The sequence below is a fragment of the Tachyglossus aculeatus genome, chromosome 2 (assembly GCF_015852505.1).
Source record: "Tachyglossus aculeatus isolate mTacAcu1 chromosome 2, mTacAcu1.pri, whole genome shotgun sequence".
Taxonomy (NCBI): Eukaryota; Metazoa; Chordata; class Mammalia; order Monotremata; family Tachyglossidae; genus Tachyglossus; species Tachyglossus aculeatus.
In genome coordinates this window covers 19,008,111-19,025,031 of record NC_052067.1, presented here as the reverse complement: position 1 = coordinate 19,025,031, position 16,921 = coordinate 19,008,111, and the positions used below count along the sequence as shown (strand labels likewise).

Sequence of the window (16,921 nt, the reverse complement as noted above, 5' to 3'; positions counted from 1 at the left end):
TTGACCTGACTTGCTCCCTTTGCTCTTCTTTTCTCTCCCCACCCCACAGCACTTTCTTTATATTGATATCTGTTTACTTTTAATTCTATTTGTTCTGTCGATTTTGACACCTGTCTACATGTTTTGTTTTGTTACCTGTGTCCCCCTTCTAGACTGTGAGCCCGTTGTTGGGTAGGGACGTCTCTATATGTTGCCGACTTGTACTTCCCAAGCGCTTAGGCTCTGCACACAGTAAGTGCTCAATAAATACGATTGAATGAATGAAAAAGTAGCAGCAGGAGATTCTAGCATTCATCCATAAAGCTTTGACAAACCCACCAAAAAAGCCAGCCCTCCCTCTCTAAATTTAAATAAAGCTAAGACTTTTTTTTTTTTAGCCTGGGGGGAAACTTCATTAAAATCAATTAGTTAGTAGGCCTCTCCAGTGAATAGAGCACCACGTCGGTAACAGCAAGGTGAGTGCGATTACTTTTCCCGGGTCCCTTCGTGCATCTCTGGAAAATGACTGATTCATTCAATCATATTTATTGAGCACTTACTGTGTGCAGAGCACTGTACTAAGCGCTTGGAAAGCACAATTCAGCAGCAAATAGTGACAACCCCTGTCCACAACGGGTTCATAACTCAGAAGCCACAGTTGTTTCAAAAAACATTCAACGAACCATCATCCTGCTACTGCCACAACTGCCCCTTCGGTGGGGATCCGGCTGCCTGGAAGTAAAAGGAAGGTAACAATTGAGCATTTTATTTTCAGAGAGTGGATCACCTGTGGATCATTCATGCATTCATTCAATCGTATTTACTGAGCGCCAAGTGCTTGGACAGTACAAGTCAGCAACAGAGACAATCCCTGCCCACAACGGGCTCACAGTCTAGAAAGGGGGTGGGGTTTTTACTGAGCACTTCATTCAATCGTATTTACTGAGCGCAAAGTGCTTGGACAGTACAAGTCAGCAACAGAGACAATCCCTGCCCACAACGGGCTCACAGTCTAGAAAGGGGGTGGGGTATTTACTGAGCACTTCATTCAATCGTATTTACTGAGCGCAAAGTGCTTGGACAGTACAAGTCAGCAACAGAGACAATCCCTGCCCACAACGGGCTCACAGTCTAGAAAGGGGGTGGGGTATTTACTGAGCACTTCATTCAATCGTATTTACTGAGCGCAAAGTGCTTGGACAATACAAGTCAGCAACAGAGACAATCCCTGCCCACAACGGGCTCACAGTCTAGAAAGGGGGTGGGGTATTTACTGAGCACTTCATTCAATCGTATTTACTGAGCGCAAAGTGCTTGGACAGTACAACTCAGCAACAGAGACAATCCCTGCCCGCAACGGGCTCACAGTCTAGAAAGAGGGGGGGAAAAATTACCCCGGCCCATGTGTGGCCAGGTGAAGGGAGGCTTCTCCCGGGGAAACAAACTCCTTGCAACCGAGAACATCTCCAGGTGGGGCTGGCTCAAGATTGAAAAGTAGGGATGGTCACTCTCTGTTGCCCAGTTGTACTTTCCAAGCGCTTAATACAGCGCTCTGCGCCCAGTGAAGTCTCAATAATAGGATGGATGAATGAAAAGCAACCCACGGGCCTGATCCGGAGGGGGCGGAGCTGGGGGCAGGAAAAGTGAAATAAAGTTAGGCCGGGCAGGGGGGCTTCAGGTGTGAAGGCACAGGCGGTCTTGTGGGGGGGGGTCTGCACAGAGTAATTGGTCGGTCGAATGGAGGGGGCTGGCGGGGGTTGGGGCAGTCCAGCTGTTCCCGAGCAGGACTGGTCCCTCCTCCCAGCTGCGGCGGCTGCTGCTTCATCCAACCCTCGGCCCTCCCCTCCGACGTTGCTGCCGCTGCCACCTCCTCCTCCTCTTTCTCCCTCCATCTCTCCGTCCTGATCTCCCTCTCCCTCTCGGTGGGTGTGTGTGTGTCTCCCCGCACCCCACCCCCTTCGTGCCCGCCTGCCTCCCTCCTTCCCTCCCTCCCTCCCTGCGGTCTGCACGGGCAGAGCAGACGCCGGGGGAGGGAATCTCTCCATGCAACACCATGACAGGCATCGCCGCCGCCTCCTTCTTCTCCAATACCTGCAGATTCGGGGGCTGCGGGCTGCACTTCCCCACCCTGGCCGAGCTCATCGAGCACATCGAGGACAACCACATCGGTAAGGGGGTGGGGTGGGAGGCCCGATCCGCTCTAACTACTGCAGAGGGAAGCGCCCTGGAAATGCATGGATGGGAGGGGCCCCGCGGGCACCACCCGAGGTGGGGGCTGCAGGAGGGGGTGCACGGGAGGTGCATTCGAGGTGTGCTGCGTTGGAGGGGCGTGCAAAGGTGCCCAGGCCCGGGAGGCGGGCAGATGCAAGGATGGAGATGCGTGCGGAGGAGTTGGGCTGGGGAGGAGGAGGAGGAGGACGGGGGCGGGGGGCAGAGCCCAGCGGGCGGCACGCCCGTGCCTGCTGCTTCCGCCCCGGCTCTGGCTGTCAGGGCTCCGGCCCGGGAGCGAGGGAGGCTGGGCGGGGGGCGGGGAGGGAGCGGCGGCGGCAGCCATTCCGCTTCCTCCTCCTCCTCCTCCCTCTCCCTCTCCTCCTCCTCCTCCTCCTCCTCCCCGCGCCGCCGCTGCGTCCTGTCAGCTCTTGTTGCTAGGTGTGGCCGCCCCCGAGGGGGCGCGCGCCTCCGGGGCCTGTGCGCGCGCTCCCGCGCCGGGGTGGGGCGGGGGGTGCCACGAGCCCCGGGGAGCCCGGGGAACCCGGGGGAGCCCGGGGCGGCGCAGGCTCCGGGCCCGCCTTCGGCCTCTCATCATCATCATCATCAATCGTATTTATGGAGCGCTTACTGTGTGCAGAGCACTGTACTAAGCGCTTGGGAAGTACAAATTGGCAACATATAGAGGCAGTCCCTACCCAACAGTGGCTCTCGGAGCGGGCTAGGCCTTGAGGGCTGCTCCCCGTGCCCTGCAAGCCGCTCACCCACGTGCACGCCACCGACAAGTTGGCACGCTCATTCTGGCTTCTTAGCCCTGGACCACCTTCCCCCAGTGCTGCTCTTATCCCCCCCCCCCCCCCCGGCAGAATGCTCTTCCTATGCCCTCCCCGAATGCTCCCCCGAGTGCTCTTAGCCCCCCCAAAGTGCCCCCCCAAGTGCTCTCCTTATCCCCCAAGAGTGGGCTTCTGATCTCCCCCAATGCCCTGCTGATCCCCCCAAAGCCCTGCTGATCCCCCCCAAAATGCTGCTCTTATCCCTCCCCCCGAATGCTCTGATGATGATCATCATCATCAATCGTATTTATTGAGCACTTACTGTGTGCAGAGCACTGTACTAAGCGCTTGGGAAGTACAAATTGGCAACATATAGAGACAGTCCCTACCCAACAGTGGCTCTCGGAGCGGGCTAGGCCTTGAGGGCTGCTCCCCGTGCCCTGCAAGCCGCTCACCCACGTGCGCGCCACCGACAAGTTGGCACGCTCACTCTGGCTTCTTAGCCCTGGACCCCCTTCCCCCAGTGCTGCTCTTATCCCCCCCCAGAATGCTCTTCCTATGCCCTCCCCGAATGCTCCCCCGAGTGTTTTTAGCCCCCCCCCCCAGTACTCTCCTTATCCCCCCGAGTGCTCTCCTTATCCCCCAAGAGTGGGCTTCTGATCCCCCCCAATGCCCTGCTGATCCCCCCCAAAATGCTCTTTTTATCCCCCCCCGAATGCTCTGATGATGATCATCATCATCATTAATCGTATTTATTGAGCGCTTACTATGTGCAGAACACTGTACTAAGCGCTTGGGAAGTACAAATTGGCAACATATAGAGACAGTCCCTACCCAACAGTGGGCTCACAGTCTAAAAGGGGGAGACAAAACCAAACATACTAACAAAATAAATAGAACAGATATGTACAAGTAAAATAAATAGAGTAAGAAATACGTACAAACATATATACATATATACAGGTGCTGTGGGGAAGGGAAGGAGGTAAGATGCGGGGGATGGAGAGGGTGACGAGGGGAAAGAGGAAGGAAGGGGCTCAGTCCGGGAAGGCCTCCTGGAGGAGGTGAGCTCTCAGTAGGGACTTGAAGGGAGGAAGAGAGCTAGCTTGGCGGATGGGCAGAGGGAGGGCATTCCAGGCCCCGGGGATGACGTGGGCCGGGGGTCGATGGCGGGACAGGCGAGAACGAGGTACGGTGAGGAGATTAGCTTAGTGGCAGAGGAGCGGAGGGTGCGGGGTGGGCTGGAGAAGGAGAGAAGGGAGGTGAGGTAGGAGGGGGCGAGGTGATGGGCAGCCTTGAACCCCAGGGTGAGGAGTTTCTGCCTGATGCGCTGATTGATTGGTAGCCACTGGAGATTTATTCCCCTTATCCCCCAAGAGTGGGCTTCTGATCCCCCCAATGCCCTGCTGATCCCCCCCAAAATGCTCTTCTTATCCCCCCCCCCCCCGCCCAGAGTGCTCTGATGACCTGATGGAGAAGCAGCGTGGTTCAGTGGAAAGAGCCCGGGCATGGGAGTCAGAGGTCATGGGTTCAAATCCTGGCTCCGCCACTTAATAATAATAATGGCATTTGTTAAGTGCTTACTATGTGCAGAGCACTGTTCTAAGCGCTGGGGGGGTTACAAGGTGATCAAGTTGTCCCATGTGGGGCTGACAGTCTTAACCACCATTTTACAGATGAAGTAACTGAGGCTCAGAGAAGTGAAGTGACTTGCCCAAGGTCACACAGCAGACATGTGGGGGAGTCGGGATTCAAACCCATGACCTCTGACTCCAGAGCCTGTGCTGTTTTCATTGAGCCACGCTGCTCCTCTGAGCCACGCTGCACTTGTCACCTGTGTGACTTTGGGCAAGTCACTTCACTGGGCCTCAGTTTGCCTCCTATGGAAAATGGGGATGAAAACAGCCTCCCGTGGGACAACCTGATCACCTTGTAACTTCCCCAGGGCTTAGAACAGTGCTTTGCACATAGTAAGCGCTTAACAAATACCCTCCTCCTCCTCATCATCCCCCCAGTGTGCTTCTTATTCCCCCCCCAAGTGCGCTTCTTATCCCCCCCAGAGTGCTCTGCTGATCCTCCTCCAGAATGCACTTCTTATCCTCCCCAAATGTGCTTCTTATCCCCCCAGAATGCTCTTCTGAACCCCCCCGAGTGCTCTTCTTATCCCCCACCAGAGTGTGCTTCTTATCCTCCCCAAGTGCTCTGCTGATCTCCTCTCTCACCCCAGAGTGCTCTTATCCTCCCCAACCCTTGCCCAGGCGCAGATAGCCTCTCCACACTACCCACCTGGGCACATGGAATCACCTGCAGAACCAGGTGTAGGTGCGAATTTGTCAGCATCAAAGTTGGAAATACAAGGCAATCAAGTGGTACAGACCTGCTGACTCTACTGGCTCTTGAGAGAGCCACACAAAGTGACCCAGAAAGTAATTTGCAAATATAGGCAGATTATTCTCCATATATTCCCCTTCTGAGTGCAGCTCCCACTTTTAAGGTTTTTTTTTTTTGCTTGACCAATGGTATATATTGAGCATTTACCGTGTGAAGAGCAATGTAGTAAACACTTCATTCAAGCACTTAGTCAAGGATCCATGCAATTTTATAATTTAAAAAATGCTTGTGGAAATACCGTCCCATAGGTAATATCAGTGTGCTACCGCTTAATTTTGCTTTCCAACTTGTATCAGAATTTTGGGTTATAGGTCATCGCTTTGACCAAGAATGTAGAAGCTTAAAATGAAATAATTTCCATGTCAGAAATGCCTTCAACCTTTTAAAAATACATATAGCAGTGAGTATCTTCATTTTTTTCCTCTGGCAATATGTGCTGTGATGGAGAAATGAAAATAGTGGGACAATATGTATATTTAAATAACTACGAGCTGTTTGTTTAGGGCTACAATCAATATGCCACTCCATTCTGTACTTTAATAGATATAAACATATCGGAAGGGGTAATTCATATTTTCATGAGGAAGTAGTTAAAGGTTTAATGATGATACACAATAATTTGACACGTTGAAATTCTGAATTTGAATTCAAAACTCCCACTCTTTTCTCCTTTCCTTACGCCTCTTTCCCATCCACCCTCCTACTCCGAGTTAATTTTCAATCCACACTACTGCTTACCGTTTTATTTGGCTTACATTTTCATCCCTTTAAAAGTACTTTCAGCTCTTATCCTTTCCCACCATGATGACTGCATCAGCCTCCTTGCTGACCTTCCTGCCTCCTGTCTCTGCGCACCCCAGTCCATAGCTGCCTGGATCATGTTTATACCAAACTGGTTAGTCCATGTTTCCCTACGTCTCAGAAACCTTCCAGTGGTTACCCATCCACCTCTGCATTAAACTGAAAGTGCTTAATCACCATGCCCCCTCCTATCTTACCTCACTGATTTCCTACCACAACCAGGCACGTTTACTTCGCTACCCTAACACCAACCTACTCCCTGTACCTTGATCTCATCTATCTCGCCCACGTCCTGCCTCTGGTTTGGAACTCCCTTCCCCCTTCATCTCTGACAGATTATCAGTCTTCACCACATTCAAAGGTTTATTTCAATCACATCTCCTCCAAGAGGCCTTCTCCAACTACTCCTTCTCCCTTCTGCATCACTCTTGCACTTGGATTTGTACCCTTTAGTCTCCACACCCTCAGACCCACAGCACTTAGGTACAGAGCTATAATTTATTTTAATGTCTCTCTCTCTCCCCCCCTGTAGACTGCAATCTCCCTGTGGGCAGAAACCCACAGCACTTATGTACATATTTTTAAATTAGGCATTACTATGAACAAATAATTTATATATCTCCCTTTCTAGGCTGTAAGCTCATTAGAAGCAGGGAACTTGTCTGCCAATTCCCTTGTATCGTACTCACCCGATCACGTAGTACAGTGCTCTGCACATAGTATGGGTTCAATAAACAGCAGTGAGTGGAACATGCCTACCACTGTTCTATCTTTCTCTCCCAAGCACTTAATACAGTGCTCTGCACACATTAAACCTCAGTAAATACCATTGATCCATATTTCAGTGGTGAAAATAGTGGTTCTGTGAGTAGGGGAACAATTTAGGGTGAATGAATAGGTATGAGCACTGATTTCAATTGCTGTACTGCATGAATATCTACAAGGTGAAGGATTAGGTGATTAAAAAAAAAAGGAGATTTTGCAAAATTTTTAAGTCCACCTTGAATGTTTGTGAATCCCAGTCCCTGTAATTAAGCTGCAAGAAGGCTGAGCGCAATAGCTTCTGTGCCATCTAAACCTTAGCTGTTGTTTTGGCCTGTTTGAATTTGGTTGCTTTTTTTGCTTAAAATATGAAAACAGATAACATGTTTGAAAATGATACTTTTGCTGGTGAGAGCCAATTAGTGGATTTGGTTGTAGCTTAAAGACCTATGGGAAATCCACAGAAATTAACCCTGGGGGCATGTAAAGATTGTATATATATCTTAATAATATATATGTACATATTTATTATTCTATTTTATGAATGTGTATATATATATATATAATTCTATTTATATTGATGCCTGTCTCCCTCCTTCTAGACTGTGAGCCTGTTGTTGGGTAGGGATTATTTCTATTTGTTGCTGACTTGTACTTTTCAAGCACTTAGTACAGTACTCTGCACACAGTAAGCGCTCAGTAAATACATTTGAATGACCTGGAAGTCAGAGGACCTGAGTTCTAATCCCAGTTCTGCTCCTTGCCTGCTTGCCTTAGGCAAATCACTTACATCTCTGTGCCTGTTTCATCATTTGCCAAATGGGGATTAAATACCCCTTCCCCCTCCTACTTAAACTGTGTGAGTTCCTTGTGGGACAGGGACTGAGTCCAACCTGATCTTGTGTCTACCCCTGTGCTTAGTACAGTGCTTGACATATAGTAAGGTCTTAACAAATACCATTATTATCATTATTATTCCTAAATAGGGCAACTTAAACATCCAGCAGTGAAATAACCAATATCCCAGGCAACTCCATGAAGATCTTTGTTCTGTTAGGTAAGGAGGAATCCACCATCAAAATAACATATGTTTGATTGATTTTTTTTCCAGCAATGATGGTGGGTTTTGTTGAACTAATAATGATGGCATTTGTTAAGTGCTTACTATGTGCAAAGCACTGTTCTAAGCACTGGGGGGATACAGTGTGATCACGTTGTCCCACATGGGGCTCACAGTCTTAATCCCCATTTTTACAGATGAGGTAACTGAGGCTCAGAGAAGTTAAGTGACTTGCCCAAGGTCACACAGCAGACTTGTGGTGGAGCTGGGATTCGAACCCATGACCTCTGACTCCAAAGCCCGTGCTCCTTCCGCTGAGCCATGCTGCTTCTAGGCTCATTCTCTTGCCTCGTTCCCTAATGGGACAACAACACATAATGTGAGAGAAGGCTGGCTGGGGTTCACTGTGCTGTCTGTGGGTGTGGTATGGAACATCTGTTGCTCAGGGATATTTTGGGTTCCCCTCTCAAGATTTTGATGTAACCCCCCCCCCCATCTGTTTTTATGCCATTAAATGGAGTGTACCACTCCAGCACACACCTCTTAGTTTTAATGTCCCTTCCCCAGGTGGATCTCACCACGTGTTTGAATAAAATTTTAAAATTTGATAGAAAATAGTATGGTTCTACATTCTATTTTTAAATTTTTACTGACTTGATTTCTAGATTGATTTATCCAAATGCATTAAAACCAGCTGTTGGTGAGTCACTAGAGTTGAAAACAAAAACTTTGAAAATTCACGCAAATATTATTTGGAGAGTTTGAGGTTTACTAAATCTTCCAAAATGATTCCTTTGGCCTGAAGATATATGTCACTGGGGTTTGTAAAATATTAAAATAAGCTGTAAGCGTAACTTTGGTGTGTACTGTAAGACTGATCTTTTAAATGTTGCTTTGGAAGAAAAACCTTGAAGCTAGCTAGTTTTAAGTTGTCAGTGTCAAAATAAATGTGTTACTCTAGGAAGCGTGTTAAAGGTGATAGCTTCTGAAACATTTTTGTTCCTCTGCAATGGAGCGCCCTTTAGTTTCAAAGGCAGCTCTATATGTAGAGAGAAAGAAGAATTTGGCCTAAATTGAATAAGAACCACCTGATTGGTTGGGGCTGGTGAATAAATATACTTTTAGTGAAGTCGACAGAATGAGGCCCTAATACTAGCCAAGACATTGAGTTAAAAAGTACTGTACTTGTATTGTGAATGATGTTTATTGTTTCTAGCGTAAGTCTATACTTGTCTGGATACAATTAGAAAATTAATTTTAATTAATACCCTAGTAGTAGTTTAATAATAATTATGATATTTGTTAAGCACTTACTATGTGCCAGGCACTGTGCTAAGCTTAGTATAGTTGGAATAGGAGTGGAAACGTGAAAGATAAAAAGCATATTCTGTTTTTTTATGGTAACGGTATATCACCGTTTAGTAGCCTCTAAAAAAAGTATGAACTGAGGCAGTAATCAGTAAATCAGTGGCATTTATTGAGTGCTTCCTGTGTACAGGGCACTGTACTATAAGCTTTTCGGAGAGTACAAGACAACAGAGTTGGTAGACACGGTCCCTGCCCATGAGGAGCCTTCAATCTATGGGGGAGACAAACATTAAAATAGTTACAGATTTGTACATAAATGTTGAGGGGCTGAAACTGGGGTAAGTGCTCCAAGGGTACAGATCCAAGTGGGTAGGCAACACAGAAGGGAGAAGAAGAAAGGGAAATTAGGGTTTAATTAGGGAAGGCCTCTTGGAAGATGTGATTTTAGTGGGGCTTTGAAGGTGGGAAGAGTGGTGATCTGTCATTCAGTAATAGTAATTGTGGGATGTAAGTGCTTACTATGTACCAGGCACTGTACTAAGTTCATTCATTCAATCGTATTTATTGAGCACTTACTGTGTGCAGAGCACTGTACTAAGTGCTTGGGAAGTACAAGTTGGCAACATATAAAGACGGTCCCTACCCAACAGTGGGCTCACAGTCTAGAAGGGGGAGACAGAGAACAAAACATATTAACAAAATAAAATAAATAGAATAAATATGTATAAATAAATGTTGGAGTGGATATAGGGATATCAGGTTGGACACAGTCCCTGTCCCACATGGGGCTCAAAGTCTTGATTTCCATTTTACAGACTAGGAAACGGAGGCTTAGAGACGTGAAATCACTTGCCCAAGGTTCCACAGCATATTAGTGGCAGAGCCGGGATTAGAAGGGGGAGGAGATCCAGTCCAAAGGGAGGGCAAGGGGTCAGCAATTTGATAGACGAGATTGAAATACAGTGAGTATGGTGGCCTGAGAGGAGCGAAGTGTGTGGGCTAGATTGTAGTAGGAAGTCACCAAGCTAAGGTATTTTCAGGAGCCCATTTTTGTAAAATCCCCTACCAGTAACTTTGTAATGATGGAATATGTTTCTTAATAGGTTTTTCTATATTAGTGGCTAGAACATTTTTCAGCTTACGCACTGCAACATTCTTAGTGGTTGCCTTTTTTAAACAGTAGGTTAACTGAAATATTAGCAGAGATCTTTGAAGGATTCACATATCTTAAAAATGCTCTAGCTCTCCCTCAATGTTTATATTCTGTTTTTTTTTTTTTGACCCTAGCTGTCTCTTTGTGGCCATATGGAAATTCTTTGGTGGCTATAGGAGGTTTCAGTGTCTCTTAGGTCATAGCTCTCACTGTCTGGTTCAGAAAGCACCTGTATATATTCCGTAAATTAAAACTGTCAAGGTTGGGGGGCAACAATTTCCATCCACCTTTGGACCTCTCATTTTGGGGTGAAGACCAAGAATTTGTGAACCGGGGAAGGAGTGTTGGCTAATGGATGGAGCACAGGCCTTGGAGTCAGAACGACCTGGGTTCTAATTCCGGTTTTTGCTACTTTCATTCATTCATTCATTCATTCATTCAATCGTATTTATTGAGCACTTACTGTGTGCAGAGCACTGTACTAAGCGCTTGGGAGTACAAGTTGGCAACATATAGAGACGGTCCCTACCCAACAGCGGGCTCACAGTCTAGAAGGGGGAGACAGACAACAAAACAAAACATATTAACAAAATGAAATAAATAGAATAGTAAATACGTACACGTAAAATAGAGTAATAAATATGTACAAACATATACAGGTGCTGTGGGGAGGGGAAGGAGGTAAGGCGAGGGGATGGGGAGGGGGAAGAAGGGGAGAGGAAAGAGGGGGCTCAGTCTGGGAAGGCCTCCTGAAGGAGGTGAGCTCTTGGTAGGGCTTTGAAGGGAGGAAGAGAGCTAGCTTGGTGGATGTGCAGAGGGAGGGAATTCCATGCCAGGGGAAGGATATGGGCCAGGGATCAATGGCGGGACAGGCAAGAACGAGGTACAGTGAGGAGGTTAGCAGCAGAGGAGCGGAGGGTGCTGGCTGGGCTGTAGAAGGAAATAAGGGAGGTGAGGTAGGAGGGAGCGAGGTGATGGAGAGCCTTGAAGCCGAGAGTGGGGAGTTTTTGCCTGATGTGTAGGTTGATTGGTAGCCACTGGAGATTTTTAAGGAGGGGAGTAACATGCCCAGAGCGTTTCTGCACAAATATAATCTGGGCAGCAGCGTGAAGTATAGACTGAAGTGGGGAGAGACAGGAGGATGGGAGATCAGAGAGGAGGCTGATGCAGTAATCCAGTCGGGATAGGATGAGAGATTGAACCAGCAGGGTAGCGGTTTGGCTGGAGAGGAAAGGGTGGATCTTGGCGATGTTGAGGTGAGACCGGCAGGTTTTGGTGACAGATTGGACGTGAGGGGTGAATGAGAGAGCAGAGTCGAGGATGACCCCAAGGTTGCGGGCTTGTGAGAAGGGAAGGATGGTAGTGCCGTCAACAGTGATGGGAAAGTCAGGGAGAGGGCAGGGTTTGGGAGGGAAGATAAGGAGTTCAGTCTTGGACATATTGAGTTTTAGGTGGCGGGCAGACATCCAGATGGAGATGTCTTGAAGGCAGGAGGAGACACGAGCCTGAAGGGAGGGAGAGAAAGCAGGGGCAGAGATGTAGATTTGGGTGTCATCAGCCTAGAGATGATAGTTGAAGCCGTGGGAGCAAATGAGTTCACCAAGGGAGTTAGTGTAGATAGAGAACAGAACTTGCCTGCTTTGTGCAAGTCACTTCACTTTTCTATGCCTCAGTTCCTTCATCAATAAAAGGGAGATTAAGACCATGAGCCCCATTTGGCACATGGGCTATGTCCAACATGACTAGCTTGTATCTACCCCAGTTTAAGCACTGGGGTAGATACAAGTATTGTACCTGTACAAGTGCTGTACCTGGCACATAGCAAGTGCATAATAAATATCATTTTTAAAGAAATTAGATGTTTCCAAGTGCACTGAGGCTTCTTTTTAAAAATGGGGGCCTAAAGGCATCTTTAGATCCGTCATTTCCATCTAAATTTCTAACTCCACAATCTTAATGTCAGATGTTTACCCCTGAGATTTAAAATATCCTTTTACTCTTACTCTGAACTCCTCTTCCTAGAAAGTGGAAAAAATATGAATACAGTATTAAACTACACTTCGAGAAGGCACTTTAGGATATGAGAACAGAAGTCAGGTCTGCTATTGCATATAATAATTGTAATATTTGTTAAGCAGTTATGTGCCAAGTACTGTACTAAGTGCTGGGATAGATACAGGTTAATCAGGTTGGACACAGACACTGAACCATATAATAATAATGATATTAATGGTACTTGTGAAGCACTTAAGTACCCAACAAAGCATATTGGATTCAGCCCCTGTCCCACCTGAGGCTCACACTTAAAGGGGGAGGGAGAACAGGTATTTAATCCTTATTTTACAGATGTGGAAACTAAGGCACCGAGAAGTTAATGACTTGCCCAAGATGTGTGTGTATGTTTGTATATATATCTCACACACACATTCCCATCTGTCTGTCCATCCATCCCCTTCCCCCCACCCTCCCCACCCCAAGACAAGAGGTGAATCCAGCATTAGAACCCAGGCTCAGTCCCCTGCTCTTCCCACTAGATCATGCTGCTTTCCATCTGATTTAGGCTGTAATCCAATTAGATTAGGCTGCTTGCCAGCTGAAACCTTTAACACCAGAGGTAGTGTGTCAGACCCATCCTACCTCAAAATCAAGGTGATTTTATCAATTCGGGTTCACCTGTAGTATTCTTGTTTTTAATCCCAGAAAGAGGTGTCAGTTTTAATGACTGTTGTCTGATTCAATTCTTTAGCTGTCTTGTAAAGATACCTCTCTATTGTGGATGCTCTGTGGATAAAATTGGCCACTGTAGCGACTAGGTTACTATGTGAACATAACCACTTTGGTTTAGTCCTTTGGTGGTGCTGCAGAGGTGTTAGGTTGAATTTAACTGGGCATTGAGTGTCTTAATTTAGCTATCTCTGAAGTTTCCAGTGGCTGCAGTTCTCCCTTATGTAGATTTCGTAGATAATGATAATGGCATTTGTTAAGCGCTTACTATGTGCCGAGCAGTGTTCTAAGCGCTGGGGGGATACACGGTAATCAGATTGTCCTACAAGGGGCTCACAGTCTTCATCCCTATTTTACAGATGAAGTAACTGAGGCATAGAGAAGTGAAGTGACTTGCCCAAAGTCACACAGCTGATAAGTGGTGGAGCTGGGATTAGAACCCATGACCTCCGACTCCCAAGCCCGGGCTTTTTCCAGTGAGCTACACTGCTTTTACTGGCTATGCTGGTAGATGCTACTACCACTCTAAATCAATCAATCAATCATTTCTTGAGTGCTTATTGTGCACAGAGCACTGTACTGAGTGGTTGGGAGAGTATAACACAACAATATGGTAGACACATTCCTTGCCCACAACAAACTTACACGTGGCCTGGTGGTTCAAGCCAAGGCCTAGGAGTTGGGAACCCAGTTTCCTGACCTTGTGGCTTTAGCCACAAGATAGTTATCTTTTCCGCCTCCATAGATTTTCCCCATCTGTCAAACCAAGACAACAATTCGGACACCTCACAAGAGCGGTGATGTAGAATAGCCAGCACATGATGGTGAAATGTTTTGGGAAAGAAGTTTAACTGTTCAGATGTTGAAAATAAATTACAACTGCCCACCAGTTGCTCAGTAATGATTTTTAGGGTAATAGAATTCTGCTTGATGAACTGTAAGCTTTTTTAACCATTTAACATTTCTTCTCCCAAGAGATTTTGTAGTATTAAAAGCTGGACAATGTGTAGGGGGTTGGCGGGGGCGGGGAAACATTTGTGGGTATTCTGCAGGATCCTGGACTCTGGTGGGAATAACTTGCTTGTTACACTCCATGCCCCAGCAGGAACATGACTGGAAGGGAAGATGTGCTGGGTGAGCCACTGGGTGCTGTTACCTCTTATTCCAGTGAAGTCTAGAAAAAAAGATATCTCTTTTTTTTCCATTTGTGCCTTGTCATCTTTATATTCTGCAAAGGAACTATCCTGCAGGGAGCTATGCCTCGATGATGCTGAACTTCTGAAATTTGACTGACATTTTTTTCTCCAAGCTCTTTAACCCCAAAAGCAGGGACAGAGATAACCGGGACTAGGACATCTTGTTTTCAGCAATGTTTCGTGAATTTTGAATTGCAACCAGGAATAAACTGGTAACAGAAGCAGAGTCTGGATGATATTTTCTTTCCTTTCTTAACATACCCTCCTCTTTTTAAGGGAAAAACCACACTCGACACTAGGCCCCTGTTGAGTGCCCTCTTCAATAAAAGACAGTCGACCACAATGTAGATAATTGACGAGAAAAATGTGGACAACCTAAAACTGGTAGAAGTAAATGCACTTTGGGTCCTTGCTGCTTCTTAATGTTAGTGTACTGATGACCTTAATGACATTCCCAAATATTCCATCCATGAGGCCAGAGGTTGGCACAAGCACTTCCCAGTCTTTTTACGGTTTTCTGTTTTTTCAGAGCTGACACCATCTCCCTGGGATTGGTTAAACCATTTCCATTTCTTCCAGGGTTCTGCATCATTTAAAACCTAAGACAGGAGAATGCACTATCTTTTCTAAAGAGGCAATGACAACTTAGTATCAAAGTCCTGGTCAGTGATCTGCCTAGTTCAGTCTTCTTTCTGAGTCTCCTCTTCCCTGATCAATCCCTCCCTTCCCCCTGCCCCCCAAAGTTAGCTACCTGGGCTAAAAAAAGGTCTGCCTTCTAGGCCTCTGGGCATCTCCACTACTCAGTCTACTCTGTCTTAAGGAGGTTAAAGCCACAGAGGGAATCAAAGGCAGTGTTACAATCCCACATATATGTCTGGAGGGTAGGCTAGTGACTTTTTAGAGCTTATTTTCAAGAGAAGCAGCATGGCCTAGTAAATACAGCATGGGTCTGGAAGTCAAAAGGACCTGGGTTCTATTCCTGGCTCCATCACTAGTCTGCTGTGTGACCTTGGGTAAGTCACTTCACATCTCTGTGCCTCAGTTACCTCATCTGTAAAATAGGGACTAAGATTGTGAGCCCCTCATTGTAAGCAGGGAATGTCTGTTGGTTGTCGTATTGTACCCTGCTAAGGGCTTAATACAGTGCTTAGCACAAAATAAACACTCAATAAATATGATTGAATTATGGGATATGGACTGTGTCTAACGTGATAAGCTTGTATCTACTGTAGTGCTTAATATAATCCCTGGCACATAGTACACACTTAATAAATACCATTAAAAAAAGGCTTTAAGCCATTTGAAGTGGATCAGAGTTCTTTCTTCATGCCCAGCCTGAAGTAGCGTCAGAGTAGAGATGAAATATCTTTAAGGTCTCAAAAAGAAGTCGGGTACGTCTTGGACATGTTCACAGCTCCGAGCATGCATCCGCAACTAAAAGGTGCCACCTTCCTCCCCTCCACCACTTTATTTCAGGTGGGATATATGGAATGTCAATTCAGCATTGTCTTGTAGTCTCCAAGCCTCCTAATTTCCCAAAGTAAAAAGGTTTTGGAAAGCATTATGTTTATATTTTCTTTCCATGTGTTTTGGGTAATGATTTAGAATTGATTTTAAAAAGTTGAATCTAGTTTATATTTTGGGGCTTCCCCGTGTAGCATTTCTTAGGCAGTAACCACAGGGTGCTCATCACTATACATAGTGAGGAGTTAATGATCCCTTAGCATTTAGGTACTCAGTCCCCTCCGTTCTACATTTAGACTAGAATTGTTTCTCCTTCATAAACAGTACCAGTGTCTTGAAAACCAATTTAGATGTGATTTTTCAATGTTTCACATGAGCATTCAAGTTAACCTCAAGGTTGACTAATACAGAGGAAGTCCAGGAAAACCAAGTGTGTGCACCTTCCACTTATTCTGGTTCTCTTAACACTGATACTTGCACTTTGGGGGGCAGAGGGAGGTCCTTTCCTGTATCAAACTAGGTCCATTTCACACGAGTTCTTCCATTTCTCAAAATATTGTTCCAAGATACTATCTTTAATCAATGAGTTTATCAGTACTTTTATTAAAACTATCCTCTCAAACCCTAAGAATTAGAAAACAAAAGACATTTTAGATTCTGAAACTCAGTTTTATGCCCTTGACCTTTTGGTTAGTGGTGTTTATTGAGTGCTTACTGTTTGTAGAGCACACAGTACTAAGTACTGTACTAAGTGCTTCGGAAAATCCAACGAAATGGAGTAGATAGATGCAATCCCTGCTCACAGGTAGTTTACAGTCTACAGGGGGAGACAGCGATTAAAATAGACTACAGATAGAGGAAATAGCAGAGCATAAAAATGGCGTAAGTGCTATGAGGCTGGAGTATTCTGTTATATCGTACTCTCACAAGCAAAGTACAGTGCTCTGCAAACAGTAGGTGCTCAGTAAATACCACTGACAGAGAAACTTTTAAGAGGTACACAGCCAAGTGCATAGACGATACAGAGGGGACGATGGATAAGGAAAATGAGAGCCTAGTCTGGGAAGGCCTTTTGGAGGGGATGCATTTTAGGAGGGTTTTG

At 46.2% G+C, this 16,921-nt stretch overlaps 1 protein-coding gene across 1 annotated transcript in view; it reads left to right on the top strand.

Moving 5' to 3' along the window:
• Positions 1–1,980: 1,980 nt before the first annotated feature.
• The window catches only part of JAZF1 (JAZF zinc finger 1), a 347,271-nt gene continuing 332,330 nt past the window's right edge, over positions 1,981–16,921 (top strand). Inside the window, exon 1 of the mRNA XM_038769107.1 lies at positions 1,981–2,147. Coding sequence (XP_038625035.1) covers positions 2,033–2,147 — 115 coding nt within the window. The 5' untranslated portion in view covers positions 1,981–2,032. The remainder of the gene's footprint in view (positions 2,148–16,921) is intronic.